Genomic DNA, 24,404 nt, shown 5'->3' with positions numbered 1-24,404 from the left:
CTCCTCAAGAATTAAATAATAATAATAACAGATTAGGACAAGAAAATCATTCTTGAGGTTGTCAAGAACAGCATCAACAGAAAAACACACATTAATATTGCGGTTTTTTTTTGTTGATGCTGTTGTTGGCTTGAAAATCTTAAGCATTTTTTATAATTTATAAAAAATGTGTAGTATTTACAAACCGAAATATATGTACTCTCCTTTACTTTTCTCTTTTAATCATACGCCTTAGGCTTTAGCTAAGCACGTTTCTTGCTATATATTGTTATTTGTTAAATCAAATAGTCACGTAGTAGATATTCAGCGCACATTCAAATGACTTTACAGCCTATATCTCGACAAGCTTTGCTTATTAATATAGATATTGTGTAGAAGTGACAACTTGTTTTGCAAACTGTCCAAGTTACAACTTGTTTTGCAAAATGTTCAAGTTAAAACTTGTTTTGCAAACTGTCCAAGTTACAATTGTACGTCATATAAAACGGTCATTTTGATTAACATGTATTTATTAATACTTTCATTCTTTTTTAATCTATTAAACTAAATTATACATATGTATAGTGGAATTGTCTACATGTATATAATCTAATTTGTAAATAATAATTAATTATGTGTCATCATTTAGTTATTTTTTATTAAAATCTCAAAAATCATGGCATTATTCTTAAAAAAATTCCCAGCTCTGTTTAATTATATTGAATAAGTTTTCATTGTTTTCACAATAAAAACCTGTTTCTTAATGTGTAGAATAATTCAAGTTTTATAGAGGTCGAGGAAGAAGTTCATGTTTATAAATTCAATATAAATTTATTAATTAATAAATTGTAATTTAATTAATTAATTTTATGTGTTGTTCGAAATAGCCACCCTTTGCCCAGATTATATAAGGAGACAAAGAGGCAGCATGTACAAAAAAATTCACCGTTGAGTCCATCTACAAGGCACAAAATGATGTTTTTTAGGCAAGGCCATTGAAAACATTTCTTAGGAGCGCTGCATCGTTACCAAGTGGCAGAAGCCTCCTAGTGTCATGGTCATGACCAGTCTTATGACGGAAAGAAGATGCCCTTCATTTTCATCGAGGAGGATGTGAAGATCTGCCAACATATCTATAAGGTCATGTTGGTCGTCAAAATCATTCCGTGCTTCTGGACACATATATTGAAGTCCCTTACATCTTCAGCCAAGAAGGGGCACCCTCTTGCACTTCAAAAGGTGGGCAGGACTGGTATAAAACAAATTCCAAGGGCTTTAGAGTAAATAATATGTGAGCTCCTAGTAGCCCTGACCGGAATCCTATGTGATTCATTCTTCCGGCCAGGGCTTGTACTAAGAGCCACCCCCATTAATGACACTCTGAAGCAAGCTCTTATACAGGAATGGACCAATTTCTCTGAAAAAAGTCTTTGTGCTACTCTTCCCAGTGCCTCTTCCGGACAAAGGGTGGCTATTTCAAACAACTGTATTAAAATTAATTAATTAATATTTAAATTGGATTATTTTCACAAAATTTTAAGCAAATATATATTTTTATATTACATTTATAAACTAAAACATATCTCCACAAACTTATGCATGAGCCTGTCAATTTAAATATATTTTGACTTTGTTTTTTTTCAGATATTTACATACAGCAAGGGATACTTTTTTATCCCTACTTTTTTTTGAACAATTAAGGGTTATTTTCTTAGAGTATGTAAATAGCTATAAAACGAAAGAAGGAGTTGAACTAAATTAATTGTCTCTTTCATTTCATAACTCCTCTAGTAGTAGAGAAAGAGAAGAAAAGGAACATTAAGTTGGTACAAAGGTAAGAGAAAAAAATAGTGGGTTTTTATGTATATATATATATTTATTCTTTTGTATAAATAAATAAAATGAAAAAATGAATGAATGGAAAGCTTTGTTGCACTTTTAGTAGTTGATGAAGACTATTTAATCTTTGGGGATAATCTAGCAACTTTCATTTGTTTATATACTTACAAATATTTATATTGTATAATTTTTTTAGACAAAATATATCCTAAATGTTATTGAGTGATGTGGATGGAAAACTTTTCGTGTGCAGAAAATAGAAATAAATAAATAAAAGTAAATGAATATATATCCTAATTGACGTGAAGCTTAAAACATGCATCATATATTTATAGACAGCCTATTTACGTTACATTCGAAGGGTAAATGTATAAAATAGAGACAGTATCATTATTGAAAACATGATTTTAGTTTTTTATAATTGAGAATAATTGAAAAAGACCACATGGCGTTTTAGAACTCTGGTTTTGATCTGGTATATTCGGATCCAGGCCCGCAAATAAGTAAGAACTACACTTAAAAAAATTCGTATTGAGTTTGTATCCAATTTTTAAATTTCCATGGCGAGAGGCAAATTGTAAAACCTTTTGTCAAGTTATAGTCTATTTGAAAAGGGAATATAATGTTTTTTTAAAATAACATTGTCAAAATGTATAGAATTGTACAGCTGTTTAAAATTACAAAAAATAAAGAAACCCTCCGTCTTTACTCCACTGAGAACCAAAACTTGTATTAAACATCAACTCAGATAAGCAAATTTTATTTCTTGATATAGAGTTTACATAGATTAAAATTACACTAATTAATCGTAACAACATTAGATTTTAGCATTAACAAGATATAGGTTTTGATTATTATAGTTGAAAGATTATAATTTTATTTTGTATAAAAACCTCTATGAAATACTAATTACTTTTAAGAAACTTTTGGTAATAAAATCATCGATGATTGGTCAAAAAGAGTTTTTAATCAAACTCGAGTGGGTCGCCTCAAAATTAAGAGTTTCCACCTTACTTTTTGTATAACTATCCGAAAATTGAAACTATTTATATTTAAGAAAAATCCGAATTTAGTCCACTTATTATCGAAAAAATATATGCTTCCTTTTTCTGGTTTTATTATAATCTTAACATATACGTACTGTACACAAAGTGGACCGGATAAATTGGGAATATGTTGAGAGGCTTAAATTTAATGACATTCAAATATTTATAACGAAATCTGCCTCTCACGATAACGTTGGATACATGACCTTAGAAGCTTTGGCAAGCCCGGATGAAGTCGTGCGGATCCAGCTTTGTCATTATAAGGATAGTGGACTTTTTCAGGGCATCCACAGACGAATTATACATAGACAGGCATAATGCTCGATCCTTCCCCAGAGATAGAAAAAGCATAAGTTTATGTCCTGAATGTTTTCAGGCCGAAAATACGGGCTCCAAATGTGATGTCATTTGGTGGCCAAGGCCTTCTTCACTTTTTTGGGCTTGTGGGGAGATCCACTGCTTTGTTGGAAGGTGTAATTGCGCTACTTCATCCATCCAGGTTACGTAAATTAAAAGTGCAAAACCAGAACCGGTACAGTGGCAAAGTTGGATCTGCAAGAGGTTGCTCAGCCCTGCCAAGGCTTCTGGCGCCGTGTAGCTAAGGTTATCGAGAGAGGTTAATCTAATTATAAACAATTGAATGTCATTCATTGTAGCTTTAAAATAGTAAAAAAATGGTTCTACCCCATCTAGTTCATTCGTTATAAAGGATTAATGATTTTCCCAATTTATCAGGAGCACTCTGTACATAGAGAAAATTATAAATAACAAACAGAAACAGTGCAGAATGTTTGATATAACATGCACCCGCTATTATATTAATACGAACACATTATTATTTCTTAGATCAAAAAGATGCATATGATATACATCAGAGGTCACTAGTTACATCCAATGCTCCATGCAGACACCTGCAATATTTCATTATACGACTATATTGCTATTTATTAGATCGACAATATATATATATGAAATACATCAGGGATCACTATATACAGTGCACTCTGTATACACGTTCGATGCTATGTGTAGTCGCCTGTATTAATTTATTAATACGACACAATTGTTATTTCTTAGATCAAAATATATTTATGATATACATATATTTTGGACATAGCGTGAGTGTTATTCTTACAGGCAGACAAACTTTGCTCTATTAATAGAGTAAATTAGAACAAGAATATATGTTAATTTATAAATATGATTAGTCAATCCATATTTATAACTAGTTATTAAGATTAAATAACGCTCACACATGGGGTTGGTTATATTCATGTTATGTAAACTAATACTACAGATTGGAATATTTTATACTTTTGTAAATGCTACTTGATACTTCAAGTTGACATATTGGAATACATAGGTTCTACTAGCAATTGGGAAGTCCATTATTATTATTATGACGAAGGTGGTCTAAAAAGTTTCCGACCTCAACGTGAAGATGGCAGAGCTCCTAAATAAAAGATTTTGTATCTAACTAGCATCTGTTGACAGTTACCAAAGTTTCAGACATTTTGGACTCGCAGTTGCTTTGTAACTGTCGTTTGAGTGGAGGTGATGTGTCTTTTTTTATATAAAAAAAAAATGTGAATTATTTTTTTTTCAACAAAGTCTATATGTAACTCAAATAGACTTTTCCCCGCGATGCTCTCATCTGTGTAACCCATCCCCTTTGTAACTATGTTTGGAAATGGGTGAAGAGTTACAAGGAGACTATGTTGAAATTTAAAATCAAAACTTCGAATTTTTATTTCACAAAAACATTCACATCAACTCATACAAACAACTGTTATATAACAACTACACGTCCAAAAGGGCTGAAGCTTGGTTGAGTAACTTTTAACAGATGCTACATAGATGTGACTTGCTTTTATTCAAATTATAATTGAATCACAAAATAATCCCATGTCAATAAATCCTGTAAGACTTACTCTGTTAAGCTTCACTCATACACTACAGAAGCTTATTAATAATATTGATTTTTACTTTTTAATCTCCCCTCCCTAATATCTTTTATATAACAAAGGTTATGTTATATAAAATGAATCTGTTCCAATAAATGAAAGTTATAAGAAAATAAGTATGTAAGTCCCAAGAGGAGAGGGCGTATTAGGCAATAGGGAAATATGTATATATGAGTGGGTTGAAAAAGCCCAGGATTGCGTGTAGGGGGAAATTTGTAATACCATAAGTGACTATTCCATACCAAATTTAAGGAAAATTGCCTTTATATTGGAGGTTCACCAATTCAGTAAAACTTTATTTATTTTCAATATTGTCAATTATGGCTATCAATTGCAGTATTGACCATAAGCTTAACATTAAAGGTGTAGAAATAGAAATGTTTATCTCCTAGCATTCAAAACAGTGCTCGACGATTATCATTATTTATCCATATTTTTGAAAATTGGCCTTCTAGTGCCTGGTGTATCTTTGACATCAAAATTACTGGAACACAATCCAAGAAAACCAAAATGGCACGCGATTGGCTGTTATAGAATTAGGACCATAAACTCAATGCTCATTTGTAGCCTCCTAGCTTGCATTTTCGTCTTAAGTATAATCTGGCGGATTTTTTTTAATGATGTGCATTTTTGACGCGCACTCAAACAATACTGAGATACAGTCACAAAAATATCAAAAAATAAAAATTAATACAAAATCTTATCTTACTAACGCATCTAATCTAAACCGATCACTTAACACAAGGTACACATTATGAGCAATCTATTGGAAAAATGATGAAATTCTTTTTACTACACCCAATATTTTTTTTGTTTACTCACAATGATGTTCAAATAGTTTTGAAAAAATAAAAACAATTTCCATATATTCTCCTCAATTTTATATTAGTTTCATCTTTATGCTTCAGGAGTGAACATAGTGATGAATTACTAATCATTATCAATACTTAATCAATAGTCCAGTAGAGAGATCTAGTCTTTACGATTGAGTGAATTGAATTAGTCTTCTGCACAAAAGATATCAATTCTATGAAGAAGAAAAAAAACACAACAAATAAACAAAACACTTTTGGAACCCACTCCCTCGTCCTCATATTTTAAACAAATTAAAAAAAAAAAAAAAAAAATGGGTGCAAACTAAATTTACCCATTCTTACAACCTCAACTAAATATTACGAGGAATTTGATTTTTTTTTGAGCTGGAGGGTAATAAAACTATAATTATTTGGTACAAAATCATACACCTAACAATGACGAGAGTGAAAAGAAGAGTATAGTTAGAGTTTTTGTTATAGTTTTTTTGGGCATTGTAAAGTTGCAATTTCTTAATCTTCAAAATGCATATTTTAATTACACCATTACTAAATCGATCGTACCTCAAAGATTTAATTATTGCATTATCTCCAAGTAAAGATAGAACTGGCTTAGGAGTCGGATCCAAAGTACCGGGCTATAGTTAAAAAAATGGTAGTATCTGAAAATATCTACGGGTACTCAAACTTTGACTACATATAAAATAAATCCGAGGGATTTTCCAAATCTCAAAAATCTTATAGTAATGCTTAGTACTTAAATTCTAGTTATGCAATTCTTAATCAAACGTAGCATCTCTATCTACTATCTTAATAAGTGCTCGGAGCCACATATACACAAACCAGGGGCGTCCGCCGAATTATATATACATATATATATATTTATTTGTGGGGTGGGGTATGGGATTTTGTATCCTAACCAAAATAAAAAATCAAGTAAAAAACAAAAATTCCTTAATTTGTGTGTGTAGGGGGGCTACATACAGTTACATCGCGTGGTTACTCCACAGTCCACACGGCGTTACCTCACTAACAACAAAATGTACAATGTATTTAGTTCTTTCTTGCTCTTTTCATCCAATAAGTGTTCCCAACATTGAGTTAGTTTTTATTAAGCTGTGAAAAATTATCAATAATTAATTAATAATAGTTTTATAGTTGATAACACCTGATTTTGGGATTTCCTTATGTTTTTCTATGGGTGAGAGGTTTCAAGATATAATAATGGTATAGAAGTGTCCAATATGATTATAACCCTAATTCTAATAATAACTAATATTTATGCTCTAATATTAATACCATTGGGGTATTCATTGTTTCGGCATCAGTACTCCGTAAAAATGTAACTTTAATCCTATTTTATTTACATCTTACCTTTGGATCAAATGCTCATAAAATTCGAGGCATGGATACGTCTAGTTTTGATTTTGGATCTGGATCCGAAAGTTTGGGTACCCGAAATTTACTCAATTATTTACGTCTAAAGATTTGAATCAAACTATAACCGAGAAAATGTCGATCTGTTCTATCATTAATCCAAAGTACTGTGAGTCATTTAGTTAAAATTATTCATCCTGTTTGTTGGTTGTAGCTTGTAGAATTCGCTTATACAAGTTGAAACTTGTACAGAATCACAACTTGTATACAATTAGTTTATATACAAGCTCATCCATCTAAAATACCGCCTTTCGCCTTAATGACCAGTTCCAGCCTGGCGTAGAACTTTGTAAAAGCTCAAGCTCAAAAGTAGTGATGATGACAATCTAATAATTGGTCCTTCGTTGTGTAGTGGACTTCCTAAAGCTTGGGCCCAAAAATACCAAAGTGCAGGGGGACAAGTCAAGGCTGTAGGGTTGTCAAATGTCCTGCTTTTCTAGCGGATGATTTTGCACCGAGTCATCCAAAGGCTTCAAGCCCTGGCGAGGTTGCAGGCATTGAGGATTAAGCTTCACCAAGCTGTGCATGATAGGGAAAGGCTTCTTTTGCCTTAAACGGTGTCTTTAACTGCCTTAACTTATTGATGTTCCTCTTGCAGTCACCCAGTAGAGTGGTTACAACACAACAATTTACACCTCTCTAATAGTAATTTTCCACACATTTATGTATACCTACATAATTACTTCTCTGCATTTTTCCATGTCATTAGTTATGACACTCTTATTTCTTGTTTGAATTTTTTGTTCACAGTTTCTTTAGACAATTGTTTACAATGAGTTATATGAATTAAACAACACAATATGACAAATGCGCAGAATTTAAAGAGTGTTCCATTATAGACGAAGGGGCTTGTGTGTAATGTTTTTCCATAAAAGCTTACATTTGAATAGTCAGGAGAGTTTTTTTTTTAAATATTACAACACGACCCTTAAATTGATGAAAAAGAGTTACTATCGTTGAGGATATACCTACAACAAATGTAACAAGATATTAATTGTATCTTCGCAAATAAAAAGTGTTGCGGCTCTCTAGAGAGATGTTATTATATTATTTTCCAAATAAGGGGGAAATGTGTGGTAGCTGTGTTAAAACTATATATAAAAAGGATATGAAGTAGAATCCTCCATCAATAGAAAGAAAGTTCTAGATAAACATGAAAAATGCTCCCCTGAGGGACTGTTGTAATGTTCTAGTGTAAAATATAAGATAAAAAAAAAAAAGTTCCACATTAATATGAATGCCACGAGCTCTTATTCATGTACGAGAAACATTTATTTATTAAGACTTATTTTTTATTTATATATTAGATTGGGGGAAAAGTAACTCCGTATTTCCCATCTACTATGAAACACTCGACCGTTTGAAGCGGCGATCGAACTGAAGCAGTCAGCATTAGAGAATAAGAGACAAAAAGACTTCATCACTGTAATACCATACCACACACATCATTGATAATGCACCAGAATTTCCAAGAGCTCCGATGGAAAATTCCGTACGAACCTGTCACCATGTGACTACCGCCTCTTCCTGTCTATGATCAACACACTTCCCCTCAATAGAGGCATTTGAAAATTGGTTGTACGAGTTTTTTGGCAATAGGGAGAAGGGATTTACTAGAAGGACATTATGAAGTTGGATTCTCGTTGACAACAAGTTATGGAAAGGGAACAGAGCCTACTTGACTTATAGAATGATTGTAACACTTCTTCTAAAATATTGAAATACGAAATTATACTTTTCAAACCTATTATATATATGGGTGATCCTTATTTTTTTATTATTGTTTCTTTGTGAGACACGTCATTTTGATCGATATTTGAACAAACATTGTTACAATAATTTTTTTTCCGTCAAGTATTTTTTAGAAACACGATTGAAGGTTGGTACTAACTGAAAATGAGATTAATTTTTAAAAAAAACTCATGTGTTATATATTTTCATCGATAGCATGTGAACTTTTTAAATCTAACGAATCAAATGATGACTTAAAGCTACAAACTACCAGTTATATTAATAAATCCCGTTAATCTTTGAGTAGCATTCGTCTGGATTAAGTATTAAAATATTAAAGTCACGCAACCACTGCTATGAACTAATGTTAACTTGAAATTTCATTATACTCCTTGTTTTAATATTCTTAAACCCAAGCTAAGAGTGAAAAAAATAAATATATAGCATTACTTTAGGACTGAAAGACCGACGTATCGTTCCTCATGATCATTAAATGGCTTGTAATATCACACTGATAAAAAAAAAAAGACAGAAAGGGGAGGGGAGATTAGAAAATCAGTGCTAGGTCCCATCCAACACTAATTGTGTAGTAAAGTCTCGAGTCAAAATTTCGCGCTCTACCCAATGAAATTTTTCATACAAAAATAACAACATTCACATGTCGTCCATTAAATAAATATTAAGATATTTTCAAATCGAAATTACACATACACTGAATCCTTCATTTATAATTTTTTTTGTCATTTTTTGGTTGCAACTTGTGCACGATATATACAAACAAAAGTTAAACTTAAAAACATAACTTTTTCTTTAAAATGCTTGGCAATCAGACTCTAAAAATAGTTGCAGGATGAGCATGGTATTTTTTAATAATTTAAAACTTGTAAAATTCTTTGAACTCAAATAATTCTACGGATAATGATGATAGAGAAATAAATTTAATGTCATTAGATTTGATGTTTTTCAAAATTATAAATTTATACTATTCCTTAAATTAAAACCAGATTGGTAAACCGAAAATACCAACATTTTTATGAAATTTGAAAAAAATCCTTTAATTAATTATTTTATCAACAACTCATCCTCAATTATAAGATAAAATATTTATTTGTGTCAAATTTAGCATATTTTTGTATAAATCTCTTTAAAACCTCTTCATGGAAGTTATTTAAAGATAAACAAAAAATTTAAAAAAATTACTTAGTATTAAAATACCAAAATTTGCGTATGGGAAATGTGGAACGTTAGCTTTGTAATATGATATTTAAAACTGTGTAAGGCAAAACTGTATATTTGTACAAACAATATGAATTCCAAATATAGTTTTTAAATTTATCAAACTTGTTGTATACCCTTTTGGAATTTTTTTTTTGTCTCACCCTGTATATATGAAATACTAATAAAACTTTCTTAGTTTGTCCCTTTAATAAAGGGTTAACAATATAGTCAAATATTTGTCTATTCCAAACTACTACCTTGAATATAAATTATTTTTCTTTATTATTATTATATAAAACCCGTATTTCTAAAACCATCAAAGAAAGTAAATGGGTGAAAGATAGAAGACATCATTTACATATCACATGGAATATATATGATATATATAGGAATTTATTTACTTTAAAAAAGTATATAAGACCTAACTATTAGGAACATAAATATTTCTATATTTAACATAATTTATTAAAATCAAACAATGTTTCAACAATCTTCATTCAAATTAGCCCATATCTTAATTAAATGTTATATATAAAACAATGTTTGTCTTCGGAGTACTCATTTTGGAACTGCGTGACTACTTGAACTAAGAAAATATGAATGTTTAAGAGAACGTGTCTGGCTAAACCTTACGGTGGCATCTTAAAAGTTTATATTTATATTTTGGATGGAAGACACTTTGCTGAAAAAAAAAAATCCAATAATGATTCATGATGCAATATTATTTAAATTTAAATATCATTCATTTGTCTCCAATTTTAAGAGATACATCGACAAACTATTTGTCACGAATTGCAATATTTGAGTGTTATAAATCACGTCGTTACCTCGCTAACACAAAAATACGTATTTTGTCGTCAGCTGTAGATCTTTGGATTTATTGGATGAACATTTTATTATTATTTTTCGCAAGGACTTGTATATCTTGTGTAGTGCAAGTCTTTCGTCTAATGGCAAACACATCTTGATAGTGATGTAAATCGTGTGTATTTATAAGCTAGTCCGTTTTTTTGGAACTGGAAATCTGAAAGTTAATTTTCTTTTTCTGAACTGATGACAATATTATTTTACTCCTCTGTAGTGAACTTCCTTTCCTACTAAATTCAATGATATTCAAAATTTTATTGAACAACCGTGTGTACTCATAAAAGACAGAGGAAATATAATTGTAAATCCTTGTAGGACTCTGTGTAGAACTGAGGATCGACATCGGAGTAATTCTTGCCAATTTCCTTCTGCCCTCCTCCCTTCTTAAAAGTGCTGATTATAGCTGATCTAATGAAATTTCATAATAGCTAAGCTGCTCATCTCCATACCATTATTAAAATTGTCAAGGTTACCATTTCTTTAACATGCCCAAAATACACACAATTTTTATCGCTAGTTATAGAGTCAGGAATATTAATCAATTCATAAACATTCAATAGTTACTATTCATGGCAAAATAATTAAACATTTCATTTTATAAAATTGGAATTATATTTACTTGAATTTAACAAACATGCGAATGAGTAGATATGTGAAAAAAAAGGCCCTTCTTAGGGAGCTAGAATCACTTTAAAATCATATTTAGGTGGGTTAATATTGTGGTCAGGCAATTTATTCTTAGAACTTTACATATTATAATCTTCCTATTTCAACAATTACCCCTTTCAAAATAATGAATTTTATTGATTTGAAATTTGTTTTGTTTGGGGAAAACAAAAAAAAATCGTACTTTTAAAACTGAATTGATCATGACTTTCATACGATCAAAACCCATTTTAAACACCTTATAGAACCTCTGATTTAGAAAGGTGAAATTGTTGAAGATTTGAAGATTATAATATGCATAGTTCTTAAGATTAAATTGTCTATTGGTCCATTCCAAAATTATACTCGTATACACGTGACTCAGATCGTGGAGATGGTAGACTTCAGGTTATCTAAATATTGGTACGATGATGCATTTATGCATATCCTTGGTAAATAATTCAGCTAAGATTTGGACGCAGAACTCTATTTCCAAAAGCTCTGGACGTCCTTTTGCCAATATTATTGGCATGCTGAAACATGCAGTCATATTGAGCCCAACGACGGCTACAATTTTTTTGGGACTATATGTGCGTCAAACCATTTTGACTGCAGTTCACTGATTTGGTGGTCGATTCTAAACAAAACCTACTTCAAACAGACTTTATTTTAGGCTCAATTGAATCAACAAAAAAATCCCACAAAATCTCTCTGAAAAATATGCATTAAAATGCAATTAAATCCATGAAAAAATTTGATTCCGATCACTGAACATCATTGTTTCATTCGTTCATTTAGTCTCAAACATTTGCACGAGCTGGTACGTCATTCATTATAGCTTTTTCAAATTTCGAGACTTTAATATATCTTTGAATTATTTATTGATGGAAGAAGTAACGATTTATTTACTTAGAGGTATAAGAACATTTAATTGGAAATAGGTTACATGTGTTGTACTCAACTAAGTCAGGGTATCCAATGCCTAACTTGACAATAATAATTCATTAATATACTGTATAACATCTATATATAATTTATACATAGATAATATGTTTGTCAAGGAATGTTCATTTCCTATCTACATTGTATATACATATGAATAAATAAAAATTATGTTGACAGACACAAAGAGAAAACAATATAATTCTTAACATTCCACGATTTAAAAATCAATAGTATCTGACAAAAATATATTACCTACCAATAAACCTGGGTATGTACTTGGCTTTTTCTTTTTACTGAGATATTATCGTTGATAATTTAGGATGAAAGAATACAATATAACCCTTAGTTAGGGGACTGGGGTTTTCTGTACATCCATACAAATAAATACACCTTTGCTGTTGTAAATTTTGCAATTTTTAATCAAGGTTTGCTGATATTGATTAATTTGTTCATTGCACGAGCGTGTTAGCTATAGCTCAAGATGGCGTGGTGTTACTTCAATAACATAAAATTTTGCACTCCATGTAATTGTCAGCTATCGATTTTTCTGATTATGTGTTACTTTATTCAAGTTCTATTACGTTGTTAACGTTATTTTATCCAGAAACAGAAAATAAACTATGAAATTATCTTTTAATATTACTAAAAATTTTATAGCTGAAAAGAAGCGGATTTTAATTCAACCAATCCACGTTCAGCCGAACGTGGATTTGAGAAACTGATTAGACGGAAAGATGTAGAACCATCTACAGCTGAGAACAAAATATAAAATTTACTTTTGTGTGGTGCTACATAATAATGTATGAGCAGTAGAAAAACACATAATAATTTTGATGACGTCACTGGGTATGGAGTTGGGAATATATTTTAAATGAAATTGTGCTGAATATCGATAAGGAATATTCTAAATAAAACATTCTTTTGAGGAGATGAATATGTACGTTCTAATCAAATTTTACCTCAATAAACCTATGTATCAAAAACTTGTGACGTCATAACATAGTAATATTATTAGAATCTATAAGAGTTCCATAGTTTCTATATATTTATTTTTGGAGGAAGGGTTGCGAGGTAATAAAAGTAGCAACGTGACAAGAAAAAAAATCACTTTTTTACCTTCAATCCTAAAACTATTTTTAGAAGATGAAAAGGTGTAAAAATAGCTTCTATTATTAGTTCCTTTCTTTAGAATATTTGTAATATATATACAAAGATATAAATAAGCGGAAAAAAATTTAATATATAATAAAAAGATTTTTCTTTCATCTCTACGATTTTTTTTGGCTTGGCTACATGTATATTTATTTTTGGACTGCAGTAGCACATCTTCTGCGGCTGTATATTGGTGAATAAAAGAATTCCCACTATTAATTAGATATATTTTAGAAAAAGTTCTGGAACTTTTCGACAGAGGCAGCCTTAACTACTGAAAGAACGTACGCAAAATGGATTGTGCAAGGCCTCAATCCCAATGTGGATAGAGATAATTAAAAATCTGAGTTGTTTTTTTTCTCTTTTAAATGAGGATCCTCCTTTTTTTTGAAAAACTAATGATATTTTTTAACTGTCTTTTTTAACGTTGTTAGTTAAATGCCTAAAATGCCTCATCCACAAAAAATAATAATATTTTATTGATCAGCAGTTGAACAATTATAATAAAAGGTGAAGTAATAAGTTCTGAACGTTTTCTTATATTTTGACAATAAAATTATCATTTTTAGAATTATCCATTTCAGATGATACTAAACGGTTTTTTAACCTTGATTGTAGTGATACTGGAGAATGCATAAAATTTTCTTTTTTTTTTACTTCCATTTTGGAACTCTGGAACACACAGATGGTTTCATCAAACACAAAACTGTCAATGAACTTTTTTAAAGGGTACGTTTAATTTTTAAGCATACTTTTAGCTTTTTTTATGCAATGTATAAATTGTGAGATATAACTTACTAAATAAATCCAATTCAAAACGCACAAATCTTCATATATTACTTAATAATTACATCATTAAAATTTTATATCAGTTTTATAACTATTTCATCCATTTTGCTTGCGTAAATATCAATTAACATTTTAAGAAGTATTATATAAATAGAAAACAAAGAAATAAATTCTAATTTATAAATAATCATAACAAATTGAGTTTAATATACTTTATTATTCTTATAGACAGTAAAAATATTGAGTTATATGTTTGATAAAAATTTCTTTCAAACATTCATTACCTTATCTAAATTTTGGGAATAAAATTAGTACACAATAGTTTTCATAAGATTGCATGTACTAGGTAAAATATTAGTAACAATACAATAGTTTTTTAAGAACTGTTGTATGCCTTAGTCATCCCATTAAAAAAACAAAAAACAATTAACAATTAATTAAATTCACTAAATATCGTGTAACAAATGCAAAATATATTCAAAATAAATAATAAACAAGGTTGTTGAATGTGCTTTAATAAATCATTACGTCGTTGATATAGTTTTTTTTTGTAAATATATTTTCTACGAAACATTAATTTTTAAACTATATGAATGAAGTTATGATTTTCTAAAATCCGTCTATTACTTCATTACTTTTATTTTCATAGTTTTTCCATTATAAAATTGTTGCTTTTTTTAAATTGTATAAGTTCTATCTATATATGTTGAAAGTCTTACAAAAATGAAAGAACTCAAACTTTGAAAAATTTAAAATTTTTGTTTTATCAAATATTCATCAAAATGCTAATTCATTTATCCTAAAGGCCTCAGAACTCATAGTTGGATTAAGTTACAGATTCAAAATTTATTTTGGCTCACTATCAATAATAACATATATTTAATTTTATTCAAATTCGTTTCCCTCTTATAACCATATTTTATATTATAGAGGAAGTTTTATTTACAAAGAAGAATAAAATAGTTAGATAAACGTCTCTCATGTACTTAATATAACTAGAATTTCCATCTCGCGAGGTATTTTATCAATACTTACAGTATAAATACTGAAAATAGTAGTAATATCATACAAGATATCTTCTTATCTTTGGTATGACGAAGGAATCTAAAAATGTTGTGGCATAAAAATATTTATTTATAATTCAATTAATGTCATGTCTAATTGATTCCAGATGACATTTATTATTATACTTATTATACAAATTTTTAAGAAAGAAAGAAAAGCCACGATATGTTATTTTTTTTTTTGTATTAAAATTTAGACATTGGGCAGATGGGGGCTGATGATTGAAAATCAAAAACCTATATTGTGTCAAATATATCTTGTAAGAATTGAAAAAAATTCTTAAAAAATTCGATATTTAGAAAATAACTTGTGGTTCATTTTTTTTGTAGCCAGGAATGTTTTAGACAAAGAGTACTCAATGTTCATACTTTAATTAAGGAATGATTGCATCTGTTATGACTTATACACTTCTTAAACGCCTCTCTGGGCATAACATTAAGTAATACATTCTAGATATATTATAAAGGAATAGTAAGTTTATCTTCTATTATAATCGCTTATACTCTTAAACGGTTTTCTGGCTTACACTACTAAACAAGATGAATGAGCAACATGTTTTTAAATTAATAGAATCCCAAAATGATCCGTCAGATTTCAGAGCCGAATAAAATCTACTAATGAATATTTAGTATATTGTACCCTTAAGATCAGTTAGCAAACGAAGCAAACCCTTTTTTGACAGAACATTCAGAAAACAGCAGATTGGAAAATGAGTCCATGTCTAATTTATGGGTAATCCATAAATTAGATGTAGTAAAAAGTAATCCTGTATTTTTAATGGATTTTTTTTTATATAAATGTTGCATCTCCTTGCCAATCAAAACAATTCATACATGAAGGTTGGACTCCATGATTACCATTATTTTGTTTGCATTTTAGACGATTGTTATTATATCCTTGCCATCAAAATTAAAGGAACTGAATGGACTCTATTAAAATACAGCATGAATAGCTGTAATCCATAAACACTATTTCTTCGCCATTATTGAAGAATAAAAGTAAAATATGGCATATTTTCTCTTTGCTGGCGTACATCTTTGAAACCCATACTGAGTCAAGCAATCACAAAACTATATAAAAAGTTTTTTTGTTTAATATTATCTTTCTAACGCCATCTAGCATTCACCTATCACACAACTCTATATTCGTTAGTAAGCCATCTATTGGATAAATATTGGAGTTATTTTTATTATAGCTATTACGATGTATAGAGCGGATTTATTCTTTGATATTGGCAAAATCTGAAATGGTATGTGCTGCCAATTGATTATCTAATTTTTCCTCATATGTTTGAAACATAAATCTAAAGAAAACATTTTTTGGTTCCGTTCAAGACTGATTTTTTTAATGAATACCGAATTATCCTAGAAGATTTGTTCAGACCAAACTTTGACCGAGTTAGTTTTATCCTACACAAATTACTACGGTCTGAGACCGATCTAAGAATTTCAAATCGAAATCCAACACTGTAAGCGTCTATATTCATCCATTATCAGGATTTAAAAAAAATTATAAATAACATTTTTTAAAGGCATTCAGATAAAATTTATAAGAAGTTTTTCCTTTGAAAAAATAAACTACATAACTCCTTGAAAAATATTTTTAAATTAGAGCGTTATATAAGTCAAATATTTGCGTGTTATATTTATTTAAAGATGTTGAATGATTATGTTCATGCAAATTTAAAGGAGCCTATTCAGCAAAAATAAATGAAAAAGTAAATAATATATACTTCTGGAATCTTATGTCGGACTCGTGGGAAAGAACCCTACTTCCCCCTGGGTAGGGACGAGCTTCCCAAAACAGTATTCGGGAACAATTTTATTTCCAATGAACAAAAATAGGTTCCCATATGAAATGACTACATCCTCATACTACACTAATAAATCAGCATTGGGGAATAAATACTGCACTTTCTGTGCAGTGGTTATTGAAAATCTACAACACATTTTCGTCATATGTACATCCTAGCAGCCATTTATTAATAGAGTGGAGAAGATAGTACAGAAAAAATGGAACTGCAGAATTACGAAGGGTGATTGGCTATTGTCAAAGGCATCAATCAATCCGGAAAAGTTCAAAATAGCAGCCTTGATATCAAAAATACAGTCAGTAATGTACGCAAACGCACTAATAAAAATGATGGAGAAGATGGTTTTAATATCAATATAAATGATGGACAGTTTTCATGAAAACGGGATACTGGTTAAATATAGTCGTAAGAGTGTCAAAATTTGATATATATATATATTTATTTTTTCCGTATTGATCCTATCAACATTTTTATTTGTTGAAGTATTGTCGGATGATTTAGGAATTGCTTTTATTTATAATGTGTAGTTTGGGTGAATAAATTTAGGTTTAGAAAAAAAAAAAATTATTAATTTTTTTATGACTAACTAATTGAACACTAAAAATAATATAATATTTACTATAAGTACATATGTCTATGTCAAGCACCTGTGTCTATATTTTGTAATACTAATAAGCAAAGTTTAATGAATGTACGTTAACATAACAATGCAGTTAATGTAAATGTGACAGTCTTTTAGCATGTAACATCCAGTGTGTATATATAGGATGTACAGTATATAGGGGTCCCTGATATAAATATGTTTAGTAATGAAAATCTGGTGTATTTTGGGCATGTTAAAAAAACACCAAAAATCAGCATAATAATACTGACAAGGAGGAGAGCAGCTTATACGTCACGACGTTTCATTGGATCAGCTGTGAGAAGGGACGAACAGGAAAATAAATATACATGACCATTGGCAAGAATTACTCCAAGTTCGATCTTCAATTCAACTCTGAGTCCAATAAAGACTAATAACTATAATTCCACAACAAATTCTCAAGGTTACTCTCCCGCCTTTACTTTCACAGACGAATATTCAATCAGGTTTTGAATATAGTTCAATATATTAGAAAATGAAGTTTACTACTCAGAAGTTAAATAATAATGACGACAGTAAAGGCAAAGAAAATTTATTTTTAGATTACCAATTCAAAAAATAAAAAAATACTGATGATTTATGTCACTATATATATATATATATCAATTCAATATAAAGAAGAAAAAGTGAGTTAACATACAGAGAGACTCTAAAAAATATTGCCAATATTTAGTTCAACTCAAATTAAAAAATAAATACAAAATAGGAAGTACTCTTCATAAAATTTAAAAAATGTTTTTTTTGGATTCGCAAAGAATAATCCTCATGAACTATCTGGAAAAGGGTAAAACTATTACAGGGGCATATTATTCATCGTTAATGGACTGCTTGAAAACCGAGCTGCAAGAAAAACGCCCACAATAGGCTTACGAAAAAATAAATTTTCCTTCATGACAATGCACCAATGGAAATAGGGCTTCAAATCGAGATTCCCACGGCACAACCAATCTCACACACCTTCACTCTTCTGCCATCCATCACCATATCATGGATTTTATCGATTATTTCTGTTGTAGTAACCACAAAAGGGTATCCCGAACATCAATTGTGCCCATATGGCTATTCCAAAAATTTTGAAACCACTTATAAACTGTTTTAATCGAAGGTGAAGAGTTCTCATACTGTTGTATATCAGAATTCTTCCAAGATATGCTACTAAATAAACACAGTAAAGTGTGTCTGCTCTTCGACGACTAATACCCCTAATTTATACTAAAGTCGATTACATACATATTTATGTATTAACGGATTCCTTTTGAAAGAACAAATGAATTGCCTTTGTTTTGTGTCCTGTTATTTACTAATAGTTACTTATTGAAGAGGTAACACTCTAAAAAGGGTTTAAGGCTAATTGGCATAAAAGTTTGAAATTGTTAGCCTCTATTCTGTTTAAATATGACTTTAATTAATTTAGGGATTTAAACTTGTGTTTGTAAAATATAATATTATTCTTAGGTAGGGCTACTTGGTGTATCGGTACTGCAATGGAACCAGAGTACTGACACGGTTAAAGCGGTATCATACTATACTAATATTGGATCTAGTATTTACTCATAGACTATGGTTATAAACTTTCACCGACCGAAAGTAAACCCTCCAAATTCGGAAGTTTCCCTCACTCAAAATAAAGTCCTTATAAAAAAGTCCCTCATTCAACTACAACCCAAACAAAAAACCTGTTGACGTCGTTGTCAATGGATGTAGATTACTCTTACCGGAATTTTCGTTTAATATTTTGAACCAAAAAAAATATTTATAACTATTTAGGTCACGGAACCCTTTACTAAAATATTTATACTGTGACAACACTAAAACGAAGAAATAAAAAACCTATATGCCATATAATATCAAGAGGTACAAACAGGGATTTTTTATTTCATTTAGAGATTGCCTATGAGCGGGATCCTGGGAAACCAATTTTTAAATTATGGTATCCCAGGAAATATTGTGAGATTATAGGATTTATTTTTTATATTTTGAGAAGAAATTATCCATTTTAAGGTAGTCTTATTATGTTCTTTTTTTTTTATCATTATCACTGTTAGTGCATGGGTCGTCGTTTTGTATTCTGTAAATTAATTGAAACCTATAAAAAAGTACTTTAGCTAAATTTAAAGGCTAAAAGTCTACTACGCTATCACCATATCTGAATATGTATTTAACGTTTAATTTTATAAATTGTTTACAAAATAAATGAAGTAGATATTATGAAATAAATAAATGCTGGATTTTCCAGGATATTACGAGAAAACGAGATGTCACTTTCTATCATACAACAGACGCCACCCTGTCATTTCCCCCATGACTATTGCAACTTTTTCATACCTATCACAGAATTTCCTTTGTTAATTATGCTAAAGGGTGACTTAATGGATGAACGATCTAATTTTCGTTAGAAGTTGTCGTTGACTGATTTTTAAACACATAGCTCGTGCATAACCAAAATAATTAAATGAAATACTTTTTGTAGTTATAAAATTGCAATACATCCCACAAAAGGGATCTTGAAAGAAATATCCTAATACAAACACCGTCACAAAAACATGACTGGCTAGGGTCAATAAGGGTGTATTCACAAACTACATGGCTATTTATGGAGGAGGACCGTAAGGCATAATAACATTTGGATCTGATTAATATGGCAAGGAGGCATAAATAACGTGATTGTTAATAGGAGACTAAAATTAGAAAAAAAATAGAAAAATAATCGACTTGCTGAAAAAAAGAATGGCCGTTTTTGGGAAATATATATGATGAAATTATCTCAATAAGTCCACCAAAAGGGCTTTCTAGGGGATTGTATTATTTAAAAAAAACCAAATTGATCCATGGGACAAAGTAAAACACATGGTTACGTTGTATGATAAAGAAAATAAATTCTAGCAAAAATTTATATTTTTGTGTTTTTTTTCTAAAGTAAGTTCACATTTGGCAGGGGTGAGGGTACAGATTATATGAAAAAAAACCAAAAAACCATGTAGTCTATGAATGCCCCCTAAGGATAAGTATATCCAACTTAAAAAGTGTGTCCAAATACCCAGTTGGTATTTTGATGGCTTTAGTAATTTGTCTAAAAATTTTAGGTGTACCTACCTTGACGAAATCCTTATTCTTTTTTTTTTTTTTGTAAAATGGTAGTAATAAGTATGATAAGATTCCTTTTACTTTCTTAATCTCTCTCTCTTGCTTCTCTGCTTTCGTTCTCTCTGGCACACAGAAGCGAACTAAAATAGAAAATGTAATATAAAGCAAATGTTTAAAAAAGTAAATTTCTACACCATTCCTTCTCCAACTTTTTTTTACTCCCCCCCAGCTCTTTTTGTGAACGTCCCTCAGAATATATTTTTCTCGTTCAAAATGTTACTCGCTTCATTATACATACATACTTAAAGATAGTTGATATATATATTTGTATTCAGTATGTGAAGAATACTTCTTATTCTTCAATACAATGCCTTTGTTTTATTAGTTAGTAGTTTGCTCGCACTCAATGGTAGTGATGCTAATCGTGTGTATTTTGGGTATGTTACTAAAAAACAAAATGAAAATCAATATTGTCACTCTGACACTTGAAGATGTTTTGGAGGAGATCATCTTAGGATGAGCTGAAATGGCGTTTCCTCATCTTCTTCACAGAGGCGACAGATTGGGCTCAGGTTTTTACCCATTTCAAAAAGATGATTTTAGGTGTATGTGGACACTAACCATAGCCATTAGACTTGACATTTGATGCCTCTAGTATTTGTAAACGTTTGTTCTAATGTACGGCTCGACTATTAACTGCTTAGATTGGGGGGCAACTATCCAACTATTGCATGATAGTTCGCCACTCATTCAAAGACACAGACACTGGTGTACCCCCTTTTGTACCCTCAGGAGCCAAATCATTAGCAAACTCGTTCCCTATGCCATTCTTATGACTCTTAATCCATTCAACTGTGATTTTGCTCTTGGAATTCTTGAGGGCATTTTTACAACAAGAAATTTATTTTCTTAACATATCAGCTAATATTAAAATCCCCTTGTCATTCCTTTTGTCAAATGACAGATTACTTCCTATATTTCTAATAGCTTCAACTTTTGGGTTTGTATCATTAAGTCTTAATGAGCATTCCCCAATGAATGTGTCATGTTGTGCCCATCCAGCACCTGCCTAACCATTTATTCTTGATCCGTCGGTATATCCAACTAGATATATACATTGGCTCGGGGTTGGTTAGAATAACTCTAAGGTCGATCCCCAATTCTACACTGAATCCAACCAGGATTTACAACAATAACTCCGCAATACATCCTCAAGGTTACTCTACCTCTTTTGTGAAGCACAGCTGAATGTTCAACTGGTTTTGAATACAATTGAATGTAGTAGAAAAGGATAAATAATAATGACAGCAGCATGAGTATTCACTCTTCAGACTATCAAATTCAAAAGAACGGGAGAGATCAAAAATAAACTTTAGCGAAAATCTGTTGTAGATGGATCCGTCTTAAACAAAGGGCATAAATATATACTGTAATGCTTATCAGTAGTATTTTGAGCATGTTGAAATAAATGAAACCGAAAATCAACATGGTAACCTTGACAATTTTAAAAATGATTTCGAAAAGAGTACCTTATCTGGAATGGTATTTTATTAGATGAGCTACAAGCAACGGTGACGAGGGAGGAAGGGGAGAAGGAAACAAAACAAAACAATGACAAGAATTACTCCGACATCGATCCTCCATTCTACTCTGTCTACATCCGATATTTAGAATAACAACTCCCCCATGAAGTCCTCAGGATTACTCTCCATCTTTTATGAGCACATACAAAATTTTCAATTAGGTTTTGAATGTAGCAGAAAATCAAGTTCACAACTCTAGGGTTGACTAATAATGACAGGAGCTTAGACGATCAATTTAAAAAAAAAGGTAGAGCTAAAAAATATAACCGATTTTCATCACTAAATATGCTACTGTCTTGGAACAAGTATAACATGTCTTTATTAATTTAGTATGTAGCAAGCAAACTGATGCATTCCATTTTTAATCTGCTTTATATGATGACTTTTATAGGGAAAAAATAGCAAGGGATAAAAAATATTTATCCAGTATAGCAAAAATCTGTTGTAGATGGATACGCCTTACACAAAGACCAGAACTACATAGAGTGATGGTAATTGATAGTATTTTGAGAATGATCAAAAAAAAAAAAAAAAAAAAAAAAATACTCAACTTGACAATTTGAAAAATAATTTGGAGGAGAGAAGTTTGGCTGTCATTAAGTTTAATTAGATTAGCTACAAGCTCCTATGGGAGAAAAGAAATAAACACCTATACTACTCTTTCAATAGCAATGATGAATAGTGTTATATACCTATGTAGGAGTACTCCGATGCTGATCCTCAATTCTAGTCTAAGTTCAAGAAGTTGTCCTGTACAAATCATCAGTGTTACTCAGCGTTTTTATGAGCTCAAACACTAGTTATTACTTTATTCCAGGGTGTCTCAAACTTTTTCCGGCTGTACCGCCCCTTGGCTTTAATATAAACTTCTAGCACCCCCAAAACACATTAGTTTTTCTACCCAAATGAACATATTGGTGTAGGAACAGAAACAATATAATCTTATAAGGTTTAAACTTACAAAAAAGAAGATGTATGTAGATCCTCATCATTCTAAGTTTTTTCATTGAATTGAAAAAAAGGGTTCGAAAGAACTCTCCCCTAAAAAGTGATCACCTTTAAAGAACTAATAACCAAAGTCAATGAAAATTATTATTATTGCAGGTTTTAATTAATTAGGTAAGAATCATTTTTGTTTATTAGACGTGCCACTTGTCCGTTGGTGGGAACGAACATATTATGTACGCATGGGAAGATCTCCTACAAAAATATTTATAAATATACATTCAAAAGAGGGTATGATAATAAATTGGGTGATGACTATTTTTCGTATTATTTTTCTCCAAGTCAACTTTATTAAAATAAATATAATAAAAAAGTATTTTCGGATATGAATTATTTACAAGTGTTGAATATAGTATTTTTCAAAACAATTAGCACACAAACCTACGTCACATTTTTTGCATCTATGTATGCATCTTGACAAACAAGATGCACAAAGATTTCGTTTATTTGTTTTGACAATTAAGATGCCCTACATTGTCGTAAAGTACAACCAAATATTTGTTTTATGCTTTCAGTTTAGCAAAATATTGCCATGGATATTTTCACCACGATTAGTTACCTAGGATTTTGTACATACTCGTGTGAAATCAATTTTAAAATATTGTGTTTCTCCTTTGAATTTAAAATCACACTACTATTTCTAAAAAGAAGCCATGCATGAACCATTTGCACATTTCAAACCAATACTATTTTTTTCTTCGTAAACTTATTGCATAGTTAGAAAACATATAATCTTATATGTATATCCATAGTGCTGTTGTAAATTTTGCAGAAATGAAGTTGATTT

At 30.4% G+C, this 24,404-nt stretch overlaps 1 protein-coding gene across 2 annotated transcripts in view; it reads right to left on the bottom strand.

Annotated features, from left to right (window-relative positions):
• The window catches only part of LOC121125449 (calmodulin-alpha), a 115,340-nt gene that overhangs the window by 29,190 nt on the left and 61,746 nt on the right, over window positions 1-24,404 (bottom strand). For both annotated transcript variants that reach the window (XM_040720650.2, XM_071891387.1), the window contains exon 2: window positions 21,039-21,169. Coding sequence is in view for 1 of the 2 variants with exons in the window: in XM_071891387.1 (XP_071747488.1) it covers window positions 21,039-21,169 (131 nt within the window). In the remaining variant the exon portion in view is untranslated. The remainder of the gene's footprint in view (window positions 1-21,038; window positions 21,170-24,404) is intronic.

The sequence above is a fragment of the Lepeophtheirus salmonis genome, chromosome 10 (genome assembly GCF_016086655.4).
Source record: "Lepeophtheirus salmonis chromosome 10, UVic_Lsal_1.4, whole genome shotgun sequence".
Classification (NCBI taxonomy): Eukaryota; Metazoa; Arthropoda; class Copepoda; order Siphonostomatoida; family Caligidae; genus Lepeophtheirus; species Lepeophtheirus salmonis.
Note: the sequence above shows the minus strand (reverse complement) of the source record. Positions and strands in the feature narration are given on the sequence as shown.